Below are 25,803 nucleotides of genomic sequence, written 5' to 3'. Positions count from 1 at the left end.
AGTACTGCAGCTAACTGTCACTTGAATCGTTTGCAAGTTATTCAAAACAAATGTCTCAAAATGATATATAACAAACACTGGAGATACCCAACATACCTTATCCATGAAGAAACTGGCTACGAAAGAATTACTGATTATATAAAAAGAATTAAAAACAAGTTTTATGAAAAAATTGAAAGTTCTTCTTATCCCATGATAAGAGAATGTGTAGAAATTATACAAAGTTAAATGCAAATCACCAAATCGAAAATGATATGTTTATACGGTGCTATTACAACTAATAGCACAACTTTAAACCTATATAATTTTTCTTCATATTTGAATTCATTTAAAATCATATAAAGGTTTTTCCCATTTTACCTTAGAAATTATATTATTATATTAGATTATAATGTAAAAAAAAATATTGTAAATATCACTAGTCAATTCATTATTTGTTGTAATATCTATATAAAGATAAGATCTCATTTGTAAATATTTAGTAAGTAAAGATGTAAATAAAGGAAGATTATACAATAATACAATAATCCACTTGAAAACTTAAAATCGATAGAGATTCAACTAAGTTTCTGGCTTTTAAGTACTTTAAAATTAATTTTTTCTACGTATCTCAAGTTTTTGGATGTGTGTCAAATTTCAAAAACAGACTATTGTTGTGCTCGAGAATACCTATCAGAAAAGTTAGATCACTTCCCAATTATTTCTATTTTAGTTTGTTTTGACTATTTGTGTAATAAACTTTAAAAGGGTGATAGTGGTTACGGCTTTCATCAAATATTTGATATATGTATGTGAACGTACATTAAACAGTACAAATTCATAACAACCTCATTACTATAATATAGTGGACTACAAAAATTATTTTGTAAATTGTCCCATAAAATATTTCATTATGCCCACCACTCACCCAATTGATTTTTCATTTGCATTGCACTGAATTTAAGTGGGCCTTTGAAGTGTAAATACGATTAATGGCTTTACGCGCTCCCACTATTCCTTAGCCCATATGATGCAAGTGTCGCGATCATTTTAGCTGCTGCCTGTTTAAGGGATCGTTTCACCTTTTCCTCTTCTCTTTGTATGCTGCGTATTTGACGATCAAGTTGATTACTTTCCTTGCGTATTTATGCGTCCATTCTTGTACCTATCCATGAAATGATGATAAATTAATATTTTCATTTGTTTTGGTTCTTCATTTTAGAAAATGATGTCGTCATACTTGTGTTTACCTTGAATTTATAACTTTTTTCATTTAACGAAAAATGCACTTTACCTGTTCTTTGGGATCTTTTGATTTTGTTTGACCAAATAAACCCATTGTGGAGTTTTAGTTTATTTTAGTTTTTATCCAAATTTAATTTTTTTCAGCAGATTTTTTAAAATTAAAATGACTCATTTGCAATACAGTTGACGATTTTTTTATTTAGTGGTTAAATTTTACATTTGTTTCTTTTTACGTCGTTTGTTTTGACATTTCACTTGAAAAGAGAAAAGAAAGATGAGAGAAAGTTTTGTTTTTGGTTAACTAAGATGCCAGATTAGAAGAGAAGGTTTGTTAACGTTACCGTTAACGTTTAATTGAACTCACATTACGATTTACATTAGCGAAGTAGGGACAAAGTTCTGAATTTGTTTTTGAAATCGGATTTTTATTTATCCATCAATTTCTAAATAATCGTTAATTTTGAATTAATTCAATTAAAAACTTTAATGTTTCAAGTGTTGTTTTACAAATGTGCTATTAGCATTACCTTTGTCTGGCATCTCATTTAATTATAAATACAACCCTGTTGTCATATGTTTTCAATTCTTTGAATTTTTTCTCCATATGACATTTTACTCTTATCAAAGTTGAGGTTAAATTTCCCAATTTTGACATTTTATTGTTTTCTAACAAATTCATTGCATCACAATCAATACAATTCGGTGTGATGCTGAATTTTTTTTTAATTATTACTGTAAATACATTAATTAGTGAATGAAATTATTGGCAAAATTAAGTTAAAAGTGTTTGGAGTTTGAAAATAATGCAAAATTCTCGTAGAAGTTTACGTTACTATGTACGGCCACGCAAAATTTAACATTAATATCAGCACTACCACGATTGGAAACGGTCGCAGGTGTAGTGGGGGCTACACAAAGATTTTTGCATGCAACAGCAATACATGGAGCCCGTAATCGTAAACAACAGCCGGGTAATGTTTCAACATTATTTAAACCCGTCCAAGTGCAACATAATGCTGATGAAATTGATGTTGGGTCCGAGCTAGCGGGCAAATTGGAAAAGTCCGCAATTTTGAAAATTTTAAATAAATTCACCCAAAGAAGGGAAATAAAAGCTTTGTGCTCGGAAAATGGCTTAGATAGTAAGTATTTCTTTGTATTTAAATTTATTTCTTTAATTAAAATTTGTTTATTTTTTACAGATTATTTACAGCAACAGGCTTTTGCCTCATTTAGACGCTATTGCATAGAATCTGAAAATCTTCCTGTAGATCTTCATATAACATTTAGTGATATTATACATGGCGCTGGTCATGTAGACGATATATTCCCCTATTTTATAGGGCATGCCAGAACCATATTTCCACATTTAGAATGTATGGATGATTTAAAGAAGATTTCAGATTTAAGAACACCCGCCAATTGGTATCCAAGTGCTCGCGCTATTACAAGAAAAATAGTTTTCCATGCTGGTCCCACGAACTCTGGAAAAACTTATCACGCTATGGAAAGATTTCTTTCAGCTAAGACGGGTGTCTATTGTGTCCTCTCAAGCTATTGGCCACAGAGGTGTTTAATAAAGCTAATGAAAAGGTATAAAGAAAGCATAATATTACTCTTCAGGAGACCTAGTACAGTTTTTGTTCGAAACAATTTTTTAAATGCGACAACGCTTAGAATCCGTTTTTCTGGAATACCACTCGATTTTCAGGGTGTAATAAAAATCTAAATATGATTGGATCTACTCAAATATATCTTCACACTGTACTTTGTCTTATATTGAGTAATTTTGTTGTTGTTACACATTGTTACTATTTTTACCAACAGTATTAAAAAGAATTAAATCTTAATAATCTAGGGCACACCTTGTGATTTAGTTACTGGAGAAGAACGAAAATATGGCATTAATGAGAATACACCTGCAGCTCATGTGGCCTGTACCGTGGAAATGACTTCGGTCAATACACCCTGTAAGATGTCATAAACAAATAATTTGTGTATAACTAGTTAACTTTATTCAATATATGTTATAGATGAAGTTGCCGTAATTGATGAAATCCAACAATTACGTGATCCCCAAAGAGGCTGGGCTTGGACTCGTGCCTTTCTCGGTCTTATAGCCGATGAAGTACATGTGTGCGGCGAAGCCGGTTCCTTAGAATTATTGCAGAAAATCTGTGAAACTACCAATGAAACAGTTTGAAGTCCATAATTATAAGCGTCTTACCGAATTGACAATAGAGGATTCCGCTTTAGTTAGTTTAGATAATATACAACCTGGTGATTGTATTGTTTGCTTTAGTAAAAATGATATTTATTCTGTTTCCCGAGAAATTGAGGCAAGGTAGGTGTGCTATTTTAATTTTTAAAAATATTTTTTTATTGTTATCTTTTCTGTACTTTTTTATTTTAGAGGTAAAGAAGTTGCTGTTATCTACGGTGGCTTACCTCCAGGCACAAAATTAGCCCAAGCTGCTAAATTTAACGATCCCGATAATAGTTGTAAAGTTATGGTGGCCACTGATGCCATTGGAATGGGTTTAAATTTGTGAGTACATATTTTTTTATTTAAATTAAATAAGCAATAGTTTTATAAAGTTAGTTGATTTCATCTAGTCTTTTATATTTGTTAAAATATTAATTATATTTAAACACATTTTAATTAACTTCACATTTTCTAATATCTTCCAAATTTACAGGAGTATAAGACGTATTATTTTTTATTCACTGGTCAAACCAACAATGAATGAAAAAGGTGAGCGAGAAATTGATACTATATCCGTATCGTCTGCATTACAAATTGCCGGTAGAGCAGGACGTTTTCGTACACAATGGGAACATGGATTTGTTACCACCTATAAGGCAGATGATTTACAAACCCTTAAAAAAATACTGGCTCAAACACCAGAACCACTAAAACAAGCGGGTTTACATCCAACAGCCGATCAAATAGAATTGTATGCTTATCATTTGCCTAATTCTACACTAAGTAATTTAATGGTGAGTCCAAAAAAACCTTAATTCACCTATAAATTAATAAAAATTTACTACATTTACAGGATATTTTCGTGAATCTTTGTACCGTAGACGACTCATTATATTTCATGTGTAATATAGAAGACTTTAAATTTTTAGCCGAAATGATACAACATGTTCCTTTGCCTTTGAGAGCACGCTATGTGTTCTGCTGTGCTCCCATTAATCGTAAAATGCCATTTGTGTGTTCCATGTTTTTGAAGGTTAGTAGTTATTTTATATATTATTTTTATAGGTTTTAAAAAACGTATATTGATTACCACAGATCACCCGCCAATATAGTCGTGGTGAACCGCTTACATTTGAATTCATTACTAAAAACTGCGGTTGGCCTTTTACATTACCCAAAACAATAGTAGATTTAGTGCACTTAGAAGCGGTATTCGATGTCATGGATTTATATCTTTGGCTAAGCTATCGCTTATGGATCTGTTCCCCGATGCTGCCTCAGTAAGAGCTGCACAAAAGGAACTTGATGAAATCATACAGCAAGGAGTTTTCCAAATTACTAGACTACTCAAAATACTGAAGCTAATAATGGTGTTAATGATGGTGACACCACCTACAATATGAGACGTATTATGCAGACAAAAGGTAATTTGTATAACAATTAATATAAAAAAACATACTTTCATTTAATGTTATTATTTATAGAACCACGTATACCCAGCACCACTCGTGGACGTCTTACAGATCGTTTAATAGCCCAGGGTCTCTTAACGCCTGGCATGTTGAGTGAATTACGCAAAGAATGGGATGCTCAACAACATAGTTCTGCCTCGAAACAACAACATCAGAATACCTCAAATCAAACTGATTCTACAAATTCTCCCATGATACTGACGATGATGATGCTGTGTTACATAAAAAGATGCGTAGAAAACGTAAAAAATAAATTCATCTAGTTATTATATTTGCTAGTTAAATTATTTTAAGTAATATAACATTTTACTTTTCTTTGTTATCCAGTTACGTATATTTAGCAGAAGAAATTGTAAAATTTCTTAAGAGCTGTACAAAATATATTTTGTATACAAAACAAAAAAAATTATATGTTAAAAATATAAAAAAAAATATAATGAACTTACACTAAATGGTGATTATATGCGTTTTAATGATACAAGTTCACTGATTTCACTCAAGGTTTTCAGTTAACTGTTTCTTTAGAAAATTTCACTTTTTATTTTTCTATAGGAAATTTCAGTGTTTACAGTCAATTTCTACTTTTGCCAATGAAATATTAGCCTTCCAAAGAATGTCCAAAAATTTTTTCAGGCAACTTTTTCTAAAGAATAGAAAACTATTTGCAGTTATTACTATTCAACAACTAATAAAGAAATAAAAGAATTCTTAAATTTTTATCAAGATTTTATTAACAAAATTTGATATATTTATTAGTTTTTTTCTTGTTGCTTTTATTAAAGTATTTATTAATTTTATTATTAATTATGTCATTATTGGCAAATATTATTTGTTATTTATTTTAGTTTTACTTATTTTACAACTAAACTGTGTTCTTTTATTTTTAATTTCACAATGAAATTACACAGAAATGTTGAATATTAAAAAAATTAGTTATTGTTTTTTTTTTTTTTTTTTTTTTTTGAAAAAAAAGAATATTTCCTTATTAATTACCAAAAAACTGATTAAGTAGAAGATTTATGATTTATAAAAACAGTGCTTTTTAATTAATTTATGTGAAGTGTGGTTTGGTTTCTTCAATTTTTCTTTTTAACTTAAATAAATTGATAGATTCAGTTAAATAAACTTATTTTAAAAATTGATATAAAAATTTTATTTATTTTTGGTGTAAGCGTAAGTTTTTAGGTCCTGGTTCAGAAAATATTTCTTAGAAATTTTTCTATAGAAAAATTAACAGTTTTAAAATCACTTTATTGAAGAAATGTCAGAGTTCAGGCTAGTTTTTCTATAGTAAAATTAACAGATTTTGTATAACTTTTGCTATAGTTTTTTCTTGCTTTCCAAAGACCATTGTTGATTATAAACTTTAATTATTAATAAAAAATTTGTTAATATATTTTCTTTAATTTTAGTTAAGTGCCAATTCCAATTTTAATTTTTATTTTCTTGTATTATTTTTATTTTTTTCTCATTTTTTCGTTAGCATTTTTATTAGTTTTAAAGACAGTCTCAATTAAAATATTATTTTATTTAGATTATAGACGCATTACTTTCATTTGTCCAATTAGAAAAATAAATGATTATGTTGTTTATATATTAATGTTATTTAAAAAAAACTCATTTGTTTACCAATATATTTTTCAATTAAAATTTAATTGTATTAAATAGTTTAATAAAGCTTTACATAAAAAATAAAACTAATTTTATTTTTTCGCTTATCAAAATAAAGTTTTATAATTTTGTTGCAAGAACACATTTTTTAATAATTTCTTTGTTAATTGTTTATTTTAAATTTCTTTTGGTTTTTGTATTTTTTTATTTTTTTTATTTTTCAACAATTGAGTACAAAAAACATTTAGATATCTTATATACTTTAAATTTAGGTATTAATTAATAAATAAAGTTATGATTTTAAAAAAATATGTTAAATTTGGTTTAAATTATGTAAAATACATAAAAAACACATAGATTTATAAAGGTAGAAAAATAATTTCTTAATATGTATTATAATCCTAAATATTCAATTTATATTATTTGTATAAAATAAAACATTAAACATCAATTAATGCATTTGAAATATATTTGTTAGTATTAAGTTATTTAGTTTAAAGTTTTGTATTTTTTAATTTAAAGCTTTGACAAGGTTTGGTTAAAATATTTTTTTTTTTATTTTGATTCGGGTTAGTATTATTTGGAATTAATTTCCAAATAGTTTAACAATATTTCAACACTATTTATAACAAATTTTTGTATTTTAAACTTTATTAAACTTGGAATTTAAGTAATTGTATACTCTACAAACTTCAATATTATTAAAAATATTAGTACAGTTTTTAAAAAATATTATGAGTTGTGATAAATTTAAACATTTTTGTTTACATGAATGTAAGAAACTAGCAGATCATGTGTTTCCAAATTCTCCAAAATTTTAAATATTACTAGGTCAACAAAACGAAACTGATTGATTACACAAGATTGTTATAAATAGTGTTAATTACACAGGCCAACAAAATGGTTAACCCAGACACCAGTATGTACTTTTCTAAGAGCGTTATTCGTTCACCTAAAGATTGTCTCTTAAGGTTTGAGCTACATTGAATCCGAATCTCAGAATTTCTTTTTTGACAATAAATAAGACTTTCAGACGATATAACTAATTTTATAAATAAATGTCTTAAATATAGAGTGTTTGTTCAGTTTAGACTTAGATATCAGATTCTGATTCAGCATAGCTCAATCATTTAGTGAAGAAGACTAAAGCCCCTGGGTTTAATCGGCCTGTGTTGTTCAAATTAACTTATATTTATCTCTTGACTAATTCACAATTCCATTCAACATGTGTAATATGTTCAAAATTTCCGAAATATTATTGTAAATATCCTATAGATAAACAACAATTTGTTCTTTTGGTTAAAAAACATAATTTTATGTTCAAATATTTATATAAAATTCGAATTCAATACAAATTATTTTATGAAATTGTGAATTTTGTCACTTTTTTTATTCATTCACCATTTTACTTAATTTATCTTTTAATATAAACTACTCCTAATAAACCGACGACTATTAAAGCATTTTTATCTTTTATTTCAAAATATTTGAAATTTCAAATTTTGTTTTTAAATTTTTGAACATTTAAATACTGACTGGTTACATACTGGTTATGTACTAGAAAGAATATCATTAATAGATTTAAAGTTTGCCCAACCGTAAATAAAGATTATGAGACCTATTCTGAATAAAAATTTTCTGGGTATTTTTCACTACTTTAGATATAGGAGCAGGAATAAAATGTCTTATTCTTATTCAGAATAGAACTGTTTGTATAGAAATCAAATGCATATAGTCACGTTACTAATAGACAAAACTATAATCTAGAATATTGCCCTTTTCAAGGTCAAGGCATTAGGCAAGATTTTAGTCAAGACTATATATAAAAAATGTTGTTAATATTAGACAATGCTATAGTCAAAACTATTAACAAGACTATAGTTAATACTAGTCTATAGTTAGGACTATAGGGTCAAGACTATAGCCAAGATTATTTTCCAAATTATGGATGAGGCCATAGTCAAGTCTATAGAGTAGTCTATCGTCAAGATTATAAACAACACTTGTAGTCAAGAGTATTGTTAAAACTATAGACAGGACTATAATCTAGACTACACTCAAGTCTATAGCCAATATTATAATCAGTACTATAGACAAGATTATCGCCAACATTATAGTCGATACTATAGACAACCCTGTAGATAATACTATACACAAGTATATAGACAAGACTATAAATACGTCAATAGCAAATATGTATTATTGTATAGACTATACAAAAGAATATAGTCAGGACAGTAGTTTGGTCTACGGTATAAAGTAAAGTCAAGCCGACTATAATAACAACTATAGAAAAGACTATAGTTTACACTATATTAATAAATCTCCATCAGGTATAGTATGAATTTAAAAATGATGAAATAGTAATTAAAAAAATTACTGATTTATGTCATATATGTAAATTTAAATTAGTTTATTACATAGATTTCTATACAAATATTTCTTTATTCACCGGCCTATAAATTTTGACCAATTTTGTTTTGTTTTTAAATTTTAGAAAATTATAATTAAAATGAATTATTAGTTAATAGAGATACATATTTATAAAAGTTACACAAAACATACAACATATTGTTGCTTTTTTGTTTTGATCATACATTATAAATTTTAATTAATAAAATATACTTTAAACATAAAAAATATAGTATTTATTTGATCTAACAATTTATTATATTAAAACTTGTTCAAAAAAGAAATCATGTTTTATATTTTTGTTGGTATTTAAACTGTATCTCAAAAATTTACTTTCATGTACTTTATTTCTTTATAAATTGTGCGTATAAGAAGTTGCATTTCATTGATAGGTACTACGTTCCAATAACATAATTATTTTATAGGTTAATATTTTAAATCAAGGATCTTATATTAAGGTTATTCATGGAATTTGAAAAGAAATTAAACGTTTGTAAGAAAAGTATATAGCGCTCATTTACTAAAAGAATAAAAAAATATAAGCCGTTGTTATAAACACTTTGATCTAAATCTGGTTAAATTTTTCAAATTGAAATTGTAAAATGGCATAAAACATTCAAAACCATTTTTATCGAAACGTTCTATTTTGAATTATGTCAGTAAATGAGCGATATGTATTTGTATTAAACGTAAATTACCATTTGCTAATATGGATACGTATGAGTGATATTGAATAAAATCTAGTTTGTAGTAGGGTTCTATAAATCAACTTTCGAATAATCGAACAATCGACTTTTTGTCGAAAAAAGTCGAAAAGTCGAAGTCGACTATTTTGTTCCAAAAAAGTCGATAACTCGACTATCGTCTATGAAAAAAGTCGAAAAGTCGACTTTGTAAATAAAAGTCGAAAAGACAAAAAATCGGAAAGTCGAAAAAAGTCGAAAAAAGTTGAAAAGTCGAAAAAGGTCGATAAGTCGAATAAAGTCGAAAAAAGTCGGAAAAAGTCGGAAAAAGTCGAAAAGAGTCGAAAATTTAAAAAAAGTGGAAAAGAGGTCAAAATCTCTAAAATAGTCGGAAAAACTCGAAAAAAGTAAAAAAATAGTCGAAAATAGTCGAAATAAATCGAAAATAGTCAAAAAGTCGGAAAAAGTCAAAAAAAGTCGAAAAGTCGAAAAAAGTCGAAAAGTCGAAAAAAGTCGAAAAATGTCGAAAAATGTCGAAAAGTCGAAAAAAGTCGAAAAGTCGAAAAAGTCGGAAAAAGTCGAAAAGTCGAAAAAAGTCGAAAAGTCGGAAAAAGTCGAAAAGTCGAAAAGTCGACCATTTATAAAATACTAAAAGTCGAAAAGTCTAAAAGTCGACTTTTAAATAAATGAAAAAGGTCGAAAGGTCGAAAAATCGACTTTTCATAAAATGGAAAAAGTCGAAAGGTCGAAAAGTCGACTTTTAACTAAATGCAAAAAGTCGAAAAGTCGACTTTTTGTTTCAACTATAGAACCCTAGTTTGTAGTATATTTGTTATATAAAACACATACGTATGTGTAATATTTAAATTTTGCCTAATTATTTATACGAAGTTCACACTAGCAGTTAAATTATTTAATTCGGCCTCTGAATGACGATAACCAATTAACCCGTTTCTATGACGCATTCGTAATTCGTTTTGACAGTTCATCGCCATGTCGTTTTTTTTTTTCATTCATTATTTTATCATTTTTTGGAATATTAGTGTGTGTGTGTGTGTATGATACAAAAATACGTTTATTACATTATTTTAACAAATTAAGTTATATATTTTCTATTTATTTGCATTTTTTGTGATTTTATTAGAGATGACACTCATTCATTCGTAATTCGTACAGCTTGTGTAATTCGCAGCTGAAATTTTGTATGGCCAATCATGTCATTCAGAATGTAATTGGGGGTTGAATGGTGAATGAGAGCGTTAATTACGAATAATTGCATCATGTGAACGGTGTATTAGATCTTGTGTAAATAGAACTAAAATACCATTTTGGAATTTACAATTTAATTTCTATTACAAAAGATACAAATATTTATTAGCAATTAATTGAAACGAAAATCTGAATTGTATTAAGCAATTTTGGGAGAGGATTTATTTTCCATTATTTATTATGTCTCAAGATATCTTTTTTTAAAGGGATTTCAGTTTCCTAGGACCTTCTTGTATGACGTATTTCTATAATAAAGTGGCCTACGAGACACCATAATGTATAACCTTTTAGTATATTAGATTCCTTGATTATAATTTTCCGAGATAAACAGCGACCCTTTTTCACAAACTTTTTTTATTTTCACTTACATTCTAATAAACTTTTTATTCCTTTATTTAATATTGATAACATTCCAACTATTTTTCTTTTGTTTATAATGTCTATGTTAATTTGTGAAGTTTAACCCGAGTATAATTCTGTTTTATTTTATATTTGGCTTTGAAAATCTAATTCTCAAACTAGATTTTCTTAATATTTTTTATGTATTTTTTGTCTAAAAATTCCGAGTTTGATTTAAATAATTAATAAAGAAAAATAACATAAAAATATAAACATATTGTTTGTATACCCCCCCACCTTTAATTCCAAATTTAAAATGTTTGGGAGTAATCCAGAAAGACAAATCCACACCACTTGTCAGATGTATCGCAATGTATATCAATCTTGTTTTAGATCCAGATTGTAGCAGTGAGATATTTCAATAGGTCACCTGTTTGTTTATATTTTTCTAAGTTGTGTATGAAAATAGCTATTAAAATCGGTCTTACTTTTCGAAATTGGAAATTTAAAATTTCCACATTGAAAACTCTTCTCTTTCAAGTTGTAAGTTGCATACTACAATAATTTTAGGATCCATTTAAAACTTTGCTGTAATGGTCACAACTATAACTGAAGAATTTTGACCTTCAAATCATTATGTAATTAATGAGGCCTGATACGGCAGTATCACTTAAATCTTTATAAAACTAAGTTTTACCGATTTTTGTTGAAATACTAGAACATTTAACATAATTATGAGCTCAAAAGCCCAATTCGGGGTATGGTTGTAGAGAGGCTTGACGAAATATGGGACCGATTTTAACCATTTACAATAGGCTTTGTTCCATCCCTACAATAGTGGTATAGTTTAGAAAAATATTGCGTAAACAGTAAATGGTGGAGGGGTATTAAAATCAATAACTCTTTTCCACTAACCTATTTCATTAACTTTCCGTTTCCTACTTATATACGTAAATATTCTTTATAATTTATTTAATTTAGAAAAATATTCATTCATATTTAATAATAGTAGAGTTAACATTGCACATTTGTACAAGATTAATTTTGTAGCGTACTTACAATAATATATACCAAGGACCAATTTGAATTTGATTAAGTTATATCACAAGATAAATTAATAATCATTTAATAGATAAATTTAAAATATATAATAAAAATATCTGAAGTTATGTTTGGTATCAGTTTTTCTCTGTTTTAGTAATACATATTATGTAATTTAATAACTTTAATAATCACGAAATAATTTTTTATTAATTATTTTTCCTTGTTTTGTTTATGTTTAAGTGTAAAGTATAAAAAACAGTATGGACTAATTTGTTTATCTAAATAGTTATTTTTTTTTTTTTTTGTTTTGTTGTAATTTCCTTTAAGTTTGTTTCATATATAAAAAATTATGTTTAGTATTGAATTATTTTAATAATGTTATTTTTTAATTTTTGGTTACCAAAAAAATATTTAATTAATTATACTTAATAAATATGTGCGCGTAGTATTTTAAAAGTTAAAGTGACGAAAAAATTACAAGCTAAATTTTGTGTTTGTGGTTTATTAAATTGTTTTTTACCAGAGTACTCTATACTCAAATTTGGATATTAAAAAATACCAGGACTTTATAGGCTATTTGGATATAATTTGAATTTAACAAATTTTTTAAATAAATTGGACTTGCCAACAAAACAAATTCATATAGTTTAGTTTATAGTATTATAACACAAATATTCACATGAATAGTGTGAATAAATTTCAAATCATTCTAAAAATTGAATTATATCCATTTAGTTTAAAATCCTTATGATAGCGTCTCTGGTTTATACAAAACTACATATATGTATTTTGTTTTGTAGAATTATTTTTTTAAAATTCACATATTTCTTAAAGAATTTTACCAAGTTGTTATTTTAACTATTATAGTTTTTGTGTAAAAATTACAAATACAATATTGTTGTACAAATTATTTGCACTTACCAAAGTTTTTCTTTGTGTTTTTTGTTTAATAAACAAAGTTTTTTGTTGTTGACCAAAAAATATACTTATATGTATTAGAAAATATTTTGAATTGGAATTTTGTGTAGTAATTGTATTGTTCCTTTACACAAATTCCAATTCAAGACCAGTCTCTATATCAACAGCAACCACATCAGCTTTTGACGTTACTGTACCACTTTCATTTTCTTCCTCCACGTCGTCGTCTTTGGACTTTTTCAATTTGGACTTATCTTTCGTTGTGGCAAATGAGACCAATAGGCCTAGACCACTGCCACGTCGAGAAGATTGTCCCAACTGTTCGAATCAGGAATCCACCAAAACATGCCAACGTGCCAAAAGTTCCCCCTTCGCCATGTCGCGCATATCCACCCAGTGCGCCACTTCTTCTGGTCCGGATGAGTTTAGGCCCAGACTAAACCAACCGACCATTTCGTTTTTCTTCATATTACGCTTGGCGTAAACCGAAACCATTAACGTAACATCGTTAAGTTGAAACAAGGCCACCTGTTATGGGTAAATATCAAATTTAATTATACAATAGTTGCCAAAAAAAAAAACAGTTAAAACATACCTGAAATACAAATGTCTCTTTAAACAGAGGATTTGGTTGACCACGTCTCGTTGAGGTTTTTGCTCTTGAGATCTCTTGTCCTATACTACTAACTAAACATAACTTAACATATGTATCCGGTGCCTTGTTTAAATTTAAACTACGAAAATGACTGCCTTTAACAATTTCAACCGTTAAACGTCCAGTGGTACCGTTATATCCTAAACCTAAAAGTAGCTCGGGTACACCTCCATGTTGCATTGAAGTGGTCGAGCCGGCACTATCGGAACGAGCTAAACTTAATAGATCACTGGATGATCCCAATATCTATATAAAAAGACAAAAATATAATTATATAAATAACTAATCAAAAATATATCAAAACTAACCGATGATGTATTTCGTGGCTCCAGTGGCAGCCATAGATTTGTTTCCAATTCTAAATCTATGGTAGCAAAGCTTACATAAGCCTCACCAATCAGTCGTTCTTTGCGTAAACGTTCGCAACCGTACAGTCGCACACGTAAACCCATATTGTTAACTTCTTCCGGCGTAACACGATGCAGCAGAAAACTCTCCATATATTGAGGATTTTCTCCTGAACGTATTTTGGTCTTGTGTTTTTGTTTCTTATTCGGTAGCATTAGAAGACGTACTTGGGTATGCGTTTGTTGGCCACTGCCCAAAGTGGGCAAGCCGCGGGCTTGCAAAACATGAACTGTCATCTTACGCATGGGAGCATCGTATAAAAGAGATATTTCAACACTACCGGATTTGCCATAGCATTGTGTTTGCATAGAAATATCATCGGATTTAATGGATCTTAAATCGCTGGTATCAAATAAGGGTTCCTGCAATAGAGAATGATTTAAGGAGATTAAAATAATTAAAAAAGTCCATTAAAACACTTACATCTTCATTGTTGTTATTATTACACTGAATATTGGGTACATCTTCCAAACTATCTTGACGTGGCGGGGTGGTAATATTCGATGAGCTATTAATCTTTTGATATTTATTCGTTTTAGTAGTTGTATCAGTATTTAGCTCTATACGAGATTCTCTTATAGAAGTGCTATTAGAAATATCGGAAGTTTTGCTTATAGAGGGATGTCGTTCTGAAATAATTAAATAAAAATTATTTAATATATTTAAATAAAAACTTTAATTTCTAACAAAACTTTATTCACCTTTCTTTTCACCAGTTAATATACCCGTATGACTGTCAATTGATGCTTCTACCGAATCATTAGAACTGCACTCACTATGCGATGAAGGTACGCCAACCTTACCCCTTTCCGCAATAGCTAAAGGATCTCTAGAGGTATCGCGTGGTGCTACAGTTACACGTTGCAGGTCACTATTAAAATAGTTAAAATTTTGCGACAATGGATTTAATTGATTTATTCCATAGTTTGTATAGTTTCCATTGCCATTATTAGAAGCTATGCGAGCCTGTTGTAAGCGTAATCTTCTTAAAATATCTTCCTCTGAATCAGAACTTGTATTATCATAGCGACGTTTTCGGGCTGTAAAAAACCATACTCCTTCAATTAAAATATTAATTGTGTTTTCATAGAAAGTACTTACATAACTTTTGTACACATTTTGATGCCAAATGTTTCTCATCGCAACAGTGAAGTCCACGTCGGGTATGAAAGCACCATTTACGATTTACATATAGAAAAAATAATAGCATTAACGCTATCACACCAAATAGGGCTGACAAAACTGTAGTAATCTCAACGGTTCCTGTTATAATTTTGAAAATATAATGGTTAATTTGATTAGATCTGAATAAGCAAAATTATAATGTTATTGAAAATAGTGATTATTATTCATTATTCCATATATATGTCACCCGAAATAGGACATTGGTGGATATACATTTATTTTAAATACACATACAATAGGGTGATCTCTTTGTATGGAGAAATAGTATTGTTTTGATGTTCCCACCGAAAATTAAACGTTAGTTTGTTTTATAATACCATTTCTCAATTTTTTTTTGTCCTGGGGACTATATTTATCTCTTAAAGGAACATCCAAGGAATGTCTCTGCAGTATAATTGTAACCGCAAAGATCCGCCGAAATCGATTTTTTTCAATTTTAATAAAATGTAATTTGGGGAAATTTATTACTAAATCCTATTATAACAGGAAAAATATATATGGTAGAAATTTTTAAACTTCATAGCTAGTTTCAGAGAATCCAAAGCCACATAAAAGCAATGAAAACTTTGTTAAAAAACAAGTTTTTTAATTATTTGATTCATATATCTGGACCCTCGATACGTCGAAAATAGGTAATACAGATCTTTTAAATGATTTTCTTTGGATTCAAAGACTTCAAATAATTTTGTCCACCTAGATTTTAGTTTGGAATCACATTTACTCTTTGAGGCAAGATCTTCAAGATCAAAATCGCGAAAAACGCAAAAAAATAGGCGTATACTTAATATTTGTAATATCAATAAATCACTAACACGTATACGTACGAATGTCTTTAATAAACGCAGTGTAAGTTCACAATGTAAACCTTTTCCCTTGAAATGTTCTTTATGATAACCTTGGCACAGAGAGTAAATCAAAATTCAGAACAGTTTGCAAGATTGAGCCTTAGAAACTGATCACTTTTTTGCAAAAATGACACCGAGGACAAAATCTTTGGAAACCCCTAAAAAAAGTGCGCGATTTTGGGCAAAACCGGAAGACATGGGTTTTTTTGACTTTTATCACGTACTGGTGTCCGTATATGGTTATATTCCCATGACTTAAAAAATTACACACAGTGTTATTAATGAACTTGAAACGAAACTTAAGACTGTTTTGTGTGACTCGACCCATATTTTCAGATATATTTTTGAAAATACATACATAATTCCAAATTAAAGCGCTCGTCTAAAAAGAACTATTATCGGTTTAGGGTATCGTCTACATACATATGTATAAGGGTGATCGACTCGGGTTTTCAACCGGTTTTAAAACCGGTTTTTTCTGGTTTACCAGTGTCGGTTTTTTCTAAATGTTGATTTTTCGAATATCGAATAATCCGTTTTTTTTTACTTTTTAATAACCGGTTTCGAATACTTTTATTTGCCTTGTATTCAAAGATTACTTAAAATAAATTTTGAAGTAAATAAAAAATACAGCCCGTCTAAATTTTACAAATATTGGAGTACAGGAACTAGAGTATATTTTTCAAAAGCACCTTTCGTTAAACTTTTTTGATTTTCCTAATTAATTAACAAATTTTAATTGGAATAACTGTTTGATAAAATTTTATCAATGTTAAGATTCCTATTACAATCATTAATTTTAGGCTGAATATAATGGAAGTGTTGGAATGCCTATAAAAATTGCCTAAACAGGGATTTTAGAATAAGCTAGGGTTACTAGTTCCTTATGTTTAACAGAAGTGTCCCACTTTTTTCCTAATTTTTTTACATTAAAGAAATAATGTAAATCTGACTACTAGATCTAAAGTTATAATCTTTTAAAATGTTAAAAATCCGTTCGGGCCATGTTTTATTAATCAAATTTATGTTTAACCTTAATTTTTTCAAATGAAAATACATTTTTTTATTTATAATGAAAAACAGGTTAACCGGGTTTTTCTCAATTTAAAAATTATCAACCTTTTTTTTTTCAAATGTTAACTATTCGAAACCCGTTTTTTGGAAAATGTCGAATAATCGATCACCCTAATATGTATGTATTAAATATACAAAGATATTGCAAAGAATAAAAATATAAAAACCCTTCAATAATATGACCTATATTAACCTTTTGTATATACACATGTATGAACTTAACAAAAATACTCAGCAAAAACTTACGTTGAAAAATAATGAGAAGGAAGAGGTAGTCAATCGTCCCTGTATAGATTAAAAAGAGGCAGTCAGAAAGGTAATTTAAAGAGTCAGTACATTTCACTTAAGTTTTTTTAGTGTAACTCTCTAAATTACTTGCGGACAGAAAAGTGACGACTGTATTTTCTTTAATTTACAAAAAGTATATTCGTGGCGTAAAAGACGAATCAGAGCCAGGTAGTTAGTTAGACGTTAATGGAAATATTTTTGGACAATGAGTATTTAAACTACTTTTGACTATTACACACTGGCATTTTAACTGTCGAACTTACAACACTACTTCTAAGTTATTCGAATATGTAGTAGTCAGTGAAAAATAATTTGCTGTGTAAGTACAAACTATTACCAAGATTTTGCTGGGTATATACAATTTCAATTTGTTTCTCATGACTCATATGGAAAAACTAAAACAGGTGTAAATGAGAGTGTGAATGTGTATGTCTGCTAGAAATACTTAATAAAACGGTTAAATTATACATATTTATCGTTAATTATTAATGAACTTGAAACCAAACAGTCTTTCTGTTAGCTTTTTCGTTTCTTACCCTCTGTGCCATGTTTTTTGTTTTTATTGTTGTTATGGATTTAATATTTGACATTGAAAGTTTGTATTACATAGTTGTTGTCATATGTATTAATGACATTAAAACACGATTTTTAATGTAAATGAATTCGTAGATACATACATATGTATGTATGTTTGTTTAAATGTCTTTTTAAATTGGATTTTCCCTTTACGCCACAAATTTGTGACCATATTGCAAATAATAAAAATGTGTAATGCATTTTATTTTATAGAATGGAAATTTTTATTACATATACTTGGAAATAAAACAAAAGTATGGTACTTTAGATACAATAACTTTTAAGAAAAGAACATCATTATTATAATCCCTAAAGGATATAAGTTACGACAATTGGATTGGTTCCTTTTTATATAATCCAATATTCCATGAAAGCATAACTGACAAAATAAAAACCCTCAGGATAAAATGTGCTTTAATTTCAGAAAAACACCTCAACGTCAATAATGTTCAAAAGAAAATTTTAAAATCCGACAACAATTAAAAATCCGTTTTTTATTTTGTGAACTTTTTGTAATTTTGTCGCACCGTGTAATAATATATTCAAATTTTTTAAGTCAATTCATGTTATATTATTGAGATTCTTAAAAAGCAAAAAAATCTACTATGTATTTACAAATTACCCAAGCTTTTCTACTTACCATTTAAAGCGTAATTTTCCACATTCGAAGTAACTATCATTTCCGAATTTGTATTTTAAATACAGTTAATACGTAGTAACACCTTTTATTCAACACTAGAAATATTACAAAAACAAATATTTACTTGTTACATGAATTATGTATGTATGTACAGTTGTATATGTAGTAACTTTCAAATTTAAACCCAAACAAATGCGGCGTATAAAAAATCAAAACAAACAAACAAGAATCACATTTCAAACAACAAAAGTGAAAACAAATGCGTACGTAAAAAGCTCTTTCTTCTTAGAACTTTAATGTAAAAAAGAAAGTGAAAGTTAAAAAGGATAATAAACAGGATGGTGAATAAAATCGATTTTTCACATATTTGCATGGGGAATTTTAAATGAAATTTAAAAATTTTTATTTTTCTATAAGACAGATATTTTGTATTACCTTGTTTTTGCAGCATACAAAATATGAATTCTATACTTTTTAGTTATTTTCTTTTTAAACTTTTTGCACGAATATTTCAATAAATATCATTTTTATTTGGTAAATAAAAATACTTTTATAGTATCTATTAATCTGGTTCTAAGTGTTTAAAACTTTTACTTTTTGCACGTAACATTTGTTATGATTTTATGTAGCTATTTTAATTTTATCTTTAAAACATTTCAGTTTTAACTAATAAATTTTCACTTTTTATAAAAACTTAAAAAATATATTTGTTTTTACATTATTTAAACTAAAAACTTTAAAAATTGTGTATGAATATATATTTTTATTTTTTTTTTTATTATGAACCGTACTCTAAAATAATGTATCTACGTGTGACTCAGTTAATGTCATACAAGTCCTTATTATCTTTGTGTCTAAAGAAAGCTTTGCGTTAAAAAAAAAATTAAAAGCTTTCCCTTGTGAGAGAAAGTAATGTCAAATATTGACACAATTTATTGGACAACTGTTGCTTTGTCCTGTAAGGGCGCACATGCCAATCTGTGATGGCTGTTAAAACTGCGGTTACAGCAATAATAACCTAATTCTAAAAAAATAAAAATTAAATTTCTGCGGTTAAATTTTGCGACCCTATATATCACCTGAAGATATCTTTAGGTAATATGTATTTCAAAAGAAACGTGTTCTTAAGACCTTCATGATATTCATAATGACTGGGAAAAGAACTATGTGTTAAGATATCTTCTGAGATATCTTAGGTAGACCGAAACTGAAAATTTTAATTTTAAAATTTTTTGTCGGGATGAAAATTTTAAAATTTTTTTCATCTCCAAATTGACTGACCGTATTTGAGTATACTTATTACAACTAATCTCATATTATTCATACGTACTGTGGTAAATGAGGATATTTGATTTAAGATCAAACATCTTGACTTTCTAAGCATCAGGTCCAAGCGCCTAATATATTTGTTAAATATACTCATAACCAGGGAAATTAAAAATATGCTCAAAAAAGTGCTTTAAGTGCTTAAATTATGCAGTAAAAAACTAAAAATATGCTCTTAAAATTAAAAAAAATATGCTAAAAATTGTTTTAATTACTTTTTTCAAATTTAAAAGATCAAAAAGACTGAAAATGTAATTGGTTTTGATAATTGATTCAACTCATTGTTTGAGGAACTAGTTTAATAGGATTCCGTGTTACGTTTAGGTAATCAATAAACAATACGAGCCACATTTGGTCCCAAAAAGAACTAATTTCAAAGTTTTTTAATGTACAAAAATTCATTGGTCTCCTGAAAACCAAAGTTATAATATAATGCTTTAAGCTACATCATTGGATTTCATGAGACTAATGTATTTTTTGCCGTTTTTACGCTTTACAAACGAAAATGTAAAACAGACAATCAAACTTCAATAGAAAAATTAAACAAGATTATTTAAGAAGAGGCTCTTACGGATAACTACGAATAAACTAAAATGAAATAAATTTCATCAACAATGAAAGAAAAAATTTAAAAAATAAACAAAAACTTAAAATTTTGATATTTAAAACAGTAATAGTTTTAAAAAAACATTAAAAGAAAGATCAAAATGACGAGTGGTGTCTAACTTGCAGCTTGTAAAGCGCGAAAAGTTTGAAAAGCGTTGCCGCCTCAACGCGTGTTTATGAAAAGCTTTTAAGTATTATAAATTTGTTAACTGTTTTGTTTAGTATATAGTATATAGTATATTGTATATATTTAAAATTATTTTTTTTTTCGAATATAACTTCAAATTTTCGAAAGAAATTTTGAAAATTTGAACATTACATTATATTGTTATCTGATGCATATACATATATACTCCAAATTTCAATATATTTGCGCTACTGGAAGAGTCGTAAAATTCAGTTAAAATTTTCGAAAACATACTAACATAACTCCGAATTTTCGAAATTAATTCCGATGGCATTGTATTCAGGTGTCTTTAACAAACTAACAAAGCAAGTTAAATAAAAGCTTTTAAAAATTAATTTATTTAATTTTTTTATATTTAAAAATAAATTTTTGAAAAACAATGTACAAAAATGTAAAATTAAGGCACACAATTATGCTCTTATGGGTAAAATATGCTCTAACAAATCAATCCAAAATTGTTAAATTTGTCTGGAACGTGTTTTTTTTTCATTTAATGAAAAGTAAACTTTTTGTGTTTTATGAAAATTAGACTTTAGAACTTTATTCCAACTTTTCGACTCTTCAACTTTTTCGACTTTTTTTATTTTTGTCGACTTTTATTTGCAAAATCGATTCTTTGACTTTCACTTACAGATAGTCGACTCTTCAACTTTGTTAAGACATAAAAGTCGACTTCAACTTTTCGACTTTTCCGACATATATCGATTCTTCGAAATTAGTAAGCAGAAGTGTGAAAAGTTTTCATTCTCCGGTTATTGTTTAACCGGTAGATGTTCTGCCGGTTAAAATATTTTTTGTATGAAAACTGTCAAAATATCGTTTCTATAAAAAATAACAAGACATTGAGAAAATGGGGGTTAATCTTTTTAAATGAATGATGAATTTAATATTATTGAAAATTTATTTATTACATTACAAAAGTATTCATATTTTTACAATAAGAATTTGAAAACTAAATTGTTTCCACTGTATTATTACTTTAAAAATACAACACTGTGTTTTATTGACATGCTCACATTTTAGCGCGCTGTCAAAATTGAATTAAAATCAACCGTCAAAACACGCGTTTTCTTGTTCTTTTTTGCTTCTCATTATTTTGTTGTATCTTTTGTCTTGTTCACAAGTTGTGGAATTCTTCTTCAATAAGCGTGCCGGCATTTTTTTTCTCGCAAAGAAAAAAATACAGAAAAGCAGTGAAATTATTACAATTTACACAAATATAAATTTAGAAAATATTTATATATTAAAATAACTCAACAAAATGTTTTGGGGTAAGTAATTATTTATGAAAACAACATTTTTTAAAGCCAACTCTAACCCCCACCACGTGTTGAGCACACTAGTCAGTTTCATCAAATATTAATGTTTTATTTTAATTAGGACTTAATTTGAAACCTAACCGTAAATATTCGCAAACAACGGAAAAATCCTTCCACATATCGCAAGCGGCTTTAGATTCTGAATCCTCCCAAGGTGGTCCAACACAGATTTTCATTAGCAGTGAAAATCAACGGTTTTTGGTGTGTACTTTGCGTAAAGATGTCTGTGAACAAGTAATGTTAGATTTGAACTTCAGCGAAGGAAATGAAATATGCTTCCAAAGCATTGGTAAGTCGAAAAAATTGTTATAAAGTAGAATTTATTGTAGACTAGAGTGTGTGTTTTGTTTACTTACTTAATGTTTAGGTAGCGGCAATGTAACTTTGTCCGGCTATGTGATGGAAGATATGGCTGATGATTTCATGAATGGTGATGAGGAAGAAGAGGAAGATGTTGAGTCTGGCTCTGAAACTGAGGAAGTTGATTTACGCAATGCTTTGAATGCCAAGAAAGCTAAAAATAAGAAGGCCGAAAAGGGAAAAGCAGCTGCTAAGGCCGCCAAGGGTGCTGCTGATGAAGAGGACGAAGATGATGAAGAAGATGACAGCGATTTCGATATGGAAAACGACGATGATGATGAAGAAGATGCCGAAGGCGAAGAAGATGAAAACGACGAAGAAGATGATGATGAAGACGACGATGAAGAAGAGGAAGATGATGAAGAAGATGAATCCGAAGACGAGGAAGTTCAACAACCTAAGGCTAAACAGGCCAAGTTGGAAAAACCAGAAAAACAACAGAACGGCGTTGCCAAACAAAAGGAACAACAAGCTGAAAAGAAGTCAAAGAAGGAGTTGAAAAAGGAAAAACAACAGCAACAACAAAAGGCACAACAAGAAAAGCCACAAAAAGCAGGCGGTGAACGTGTGTTGTCCGGTGGCGTCAAAGTTGTAGATCTACGCGTTGGTAGCGGCCCTGAGGCCAAACCTGGCAAACGCACACAAGTTTTCTATGAAGGACGTTTATTGTCGAACAACAAAGTCTTCGATAGTCTAAAGTCTGGCGCTGGCTTTAAATTCAGTTTGGGGCGCGGTGAAGTCATCAAGGGTTGGGATGTAGGTGTAGTAGGCATGAAAGTTGGTGGAAAACGTCGCATTACTTGTCCTCCTCATATGGCTTATGGCTCTCGTGGATCTCCACCAGCCATTCCACCAAACAGTACATTGGTCTTTGAAGTTGAACTCAAGGGTGTCAACTAAAAGAAGTTCTTCTAACTTGAAACAAAACATATTTTTAATGAAATTATCTCTAAGTAATTCCATAGTGAGTTTTTTTTTTACATAAAACCAACCATGCCCTTTGATACATTTTAATTTAGCATTAACAATGAACAAAGAAAAACACTTCATTTAGTCATTTATTTAGAGTTTTGTTTGCGGCTCTTCATACGTAAGGATAAATTGTGAAATTACATTTTATAAATTATCCTTTTTAGTCTGGATTTTGCAACCGTAGCTTTTTAATACAAATCAATTTATTAAAATCTTTATATTAAATTTTCTTGAACCAATTGTTTTACTTTTGGCCAAACTAATTTTTTCTTGTTATCCTTAAAAAAGTTTTATTTTTTTCATACTTAAGTCTTTAAGGATTTGTTTTCTTTTGAGATCATTTTCTGTTCTAGTTATTTACTTATTGTTTAAATAAATACTTAAAAATAAAAATAGATAAAAAACGTCTTTTATTTTCTTCATAATTTCCTAATTTTGACCATCTGTTTAAGATTGTATGTAAGGAATCACAATACATAAATGTCTGAAGAGATTTTCGTTGTATGTAAATATGATTATTTTAAGGGATTAATTTTGATGATACACAGGAAAGAAAAATTTAAAAACTAATTTTGAATTCCTTGTAAAATGTTCATACCAAATATCATTTCACCCCTTGTGTGTTTAATACTGAAATGAAAAGAATGTTTACAATCCTAAGCTCAAAATTAAAGGAACTATCAACCCTTAAAAAAGTAATTAATATACAATTCCGTTTAGGGCTCTTAGTTTATACCAGTCCTTGAACCCGGCATCAAGCCTGTTACCCAAAATTTACGATATTAATAGAAAAATAATTTTTTAAGTTAAGTTGTACATAAGTATACATATATAGAAATCTACTTTGTGAACTAAAAGTCTTACTCAGATTTTAAAAAATGTTTCTATAGTTTTAAAACATTTTTTGATTTTTTCATATGATTAACCATTGCCCACTGTTTCTCTCACGTCATTTACTTTACGTTACGTCATTGCATAACAAATGTCAAAGTCAGCTGTCAACTGTAATTCAGAAATTAGTGAAAATATATTTTATTTTAATAAATATTAATTAAAATGTTGAAAAATTTATGTGTACAACAAATAAATTTATTAAAAACATGTGCAACATTGCAGCAACAAGTGAGAGTAAGTAGAAAAAACAGATATAATAAAAACAATAATTCATTACAAGACAGTAAACACATGCTCTCATTTTTATCCGCCATTTAGACCACTTTCATACTGAAACGTAAATATGATCCACCACTACATAAAGCCAACCAAAAGCCCAAGAAAATGCGTGGAAGACATCACATTTACGAATTGGTGGAAGATACAAATACTAAAAAACAAAAGGAAATCGAAGTAGTGTTGAAGACCTTCGTAGAGGGTGTGGGCGGTAAGGGAGAAGTAATCTCTTTAAAACCAAACTTTGCGTACAACAAACTGCTATTACCCGGTTTGGCTGTGTATAAAACCGAGGAAAATGTTGCCAAATATGGTAAAAAGGATAATGAAAAAGTTGATTTGGAGCACAGTTCACCATTTGCACAGAGGGTAAGTAAGCAGGCAATAGATATGAAATGTTTTATAATTCAAATAAGCAATTAATATTTATTAAAAATCTTTTTATCAACCTCTTCTTCAGACCGTAAATATGTTGGAGCGTTTAAATTTGGCCGTTGTTATGAATAAAGATCATCCCTGGGTCATTGAACCTTGGCATATTAAAGCTTCTCTCCGCAAGGCCGGTTATATTTGTGAAGAAGAATGCATTAGCATTCCCAAAGAACCTATTGAAGGTCCCGATCTAAATAAGGAAAATAAAGAATTCTATTGTACGGTAACCATTAACAATTTGGAAAAAGCACGTGTTAAATGTCGTATACACCATTGGAGCACAGATCCTAGTGAACGTTTACCATATGTTTTTGAACACTGGAAAATGCCGTCTGAACCTTTAATGGGTTCAACAGCTGACGGAGAAGGTGATGATGCCAAGAAACAAGTATAAAAAGTGTTAATATCAGAATTGTTGAAAGTGTTTTTAATAAAAAAGAAATGTTAAATGTTTCGAACAAAGAAATCTTCAATCAAGACTCAATTATATGGTATCAAGACTGTAACAGGTAATATTTTGCTTAGTATCACAAATTTACTAAAACAAGATTTAAACTGTTTCAAATGAAAATTGATTATATT

At 28.6% G+C, this 25,803-nt stretch overlaps 4 protein-coding genes and 1 pseudogene across 5 annotated transcripts; 3 read left to right on the top strand and 2 right to left on the bottom strand.

Moving 5' to 3' along the window:
* Positions 1 to 907: 907 nt before the first annotated feature.
* On the bottom strand, positions 908 to 1,401 carry LOC119608301 (annotated as a pseudogene).
* A 626-nt stretch (positions 1,402 to 2,027) lies between these two features.
* On the top strand, positions 2,028 to 5,360 carry LOC119608287 (ATP-dependent RNA helicase SUV3 homolog, mitochondrial-like). Its single transcript, XM_037962648.1, is given in 15 exon segments — positions 2,028 to 2,049; positions 2,052 to 2,366; positions 2,427 to 2,765; positions 2,768 to 2,817; positions 3,083 to 3,194; positions 3,258 to 3,424; positions 3,426 to 3,568; positions 3,638 to 3,772; positions 3,924 to 4,224; positions 4,284 to 4,463; positions 4,526 to 4,679; positions 4,682 to 4,777; positions 4,780 to 4,854; positions 4,915 to 5,081; positions 5,084 to 5,360. Coding segments are annotated over 15 exon segments (2,328 nt in total). The 3' UTR covers positions 5,156 to 5,360.
* Positions 5,361 to 10,417: 5,057 nt separating this feature from the next.
* Positions 10,418 to 19,682, bottom strand: LOC119608286 (synaptotagmin-16-like). 2 transcript variants are annotated; one of them, XM_037962646.1, is made up of 8 exons: positions 19,285 to 19,682; positions 18,850 to 18,944; positions 15,343 to 15,504; positions 14,943 to 15,281; positions 14,665 to 14,870; positions 14,142 to 14,603; positions 13,774 to 14,079; positions 10,418 to 13,706 (listed from the first exon to the last, which is right to left on the bottom strand). In XM_037962646.1, exons 2-8 carry the CDS (start codon positions 18,887 to 18,889, stop codon positions 13,506 to 13,508), a joined length of 1,716 nt encoding a protein of 571 aa, XP_037818574.1. In that variant the 5' UTR covers positions 18,890 to 18,944; positions 19,285 to 19,682; the 3' UTR covers positions 10,418 to 13,505. The 2 variants fall into 2 exon arrangements, with proteins under 2 accessions (XP_037818574.1, XP_037818575.1); XM_037962647.1 differs by lacking the exons at positions 18,850 to 18,944; positions 19,285 to 19,682 and adding an exon at positions 15,744 to 15,913.
* A 2,270-nt stretch (positions 19,683 to 21,952) lies between these two features.
* Positions 21,953 to 23,854, top strand: LOC119608292 (39 kDa FK506-binding nuclear protein-like). The gene is made up of 3 exons (XM_037962657.1): positions 21,953 to 22,239; positions 22,349 to 22,576; positions 22,655 to 23,854. Exons 1-3 carry the CDS (start codon positions 22,230 to 22,232, stop codon positions 23,545 to 23,547), a joined length of 1,131 nt encoding a protein of 376 aa, XP_037818585.1. The 5' UTR covers positions 21,953 to 22,229; the 3' UTR covers positions 23,548 to 23,854.
* A 712-nt stretch (positions 23,855 to 24,566) lies between these two features.
* On the top strand, positions 24,567 to 25,687 carry LOC119608295 (39S ribosomal protein L9, mitochondrial). Its single transcript, XM_037962662.1, has 3 exons — positions 24,567 to 24,747; positions 24,832 to 25,158; positions 25,250 to 25,687. The coding sequence occupies exons 1-3, from the start codon at positions 24,676 to 24,678 to the stop codon at positions 25,613 to 25,615; spliced, it is 765 nt and encodes a 254-aa protein (XP_037818590.1). The 5' UTR covers positions 24,567 to 24,675; the 3' UTR covers positions 25,616 to 25,687.
* Positions 25,688 to 25,803: the final 116 nt, after the last annotated feature.

Source organism: Lucilia sericata, unplaced genomic scaffold (assembly GCF_015586225.1).
Source record: "Lucilia sericata isolate MDLA Ls3-8-SP2 unplaced genomic scaffold, ASM1558622v1 Contig000818F_arrow, whole genome shotgun sequence".
In the NCBI taxonomy this organism is placed as follows: domain Eukaryota; kingdom Metazoa; phylum Arthropoda; class Insecta; order Diptera; family Calliphoridae; genus Lucilia; species Lucilia sericata.
This window is presented reverse-complemented; position numbering and strand designations above follow the sequence as displayed.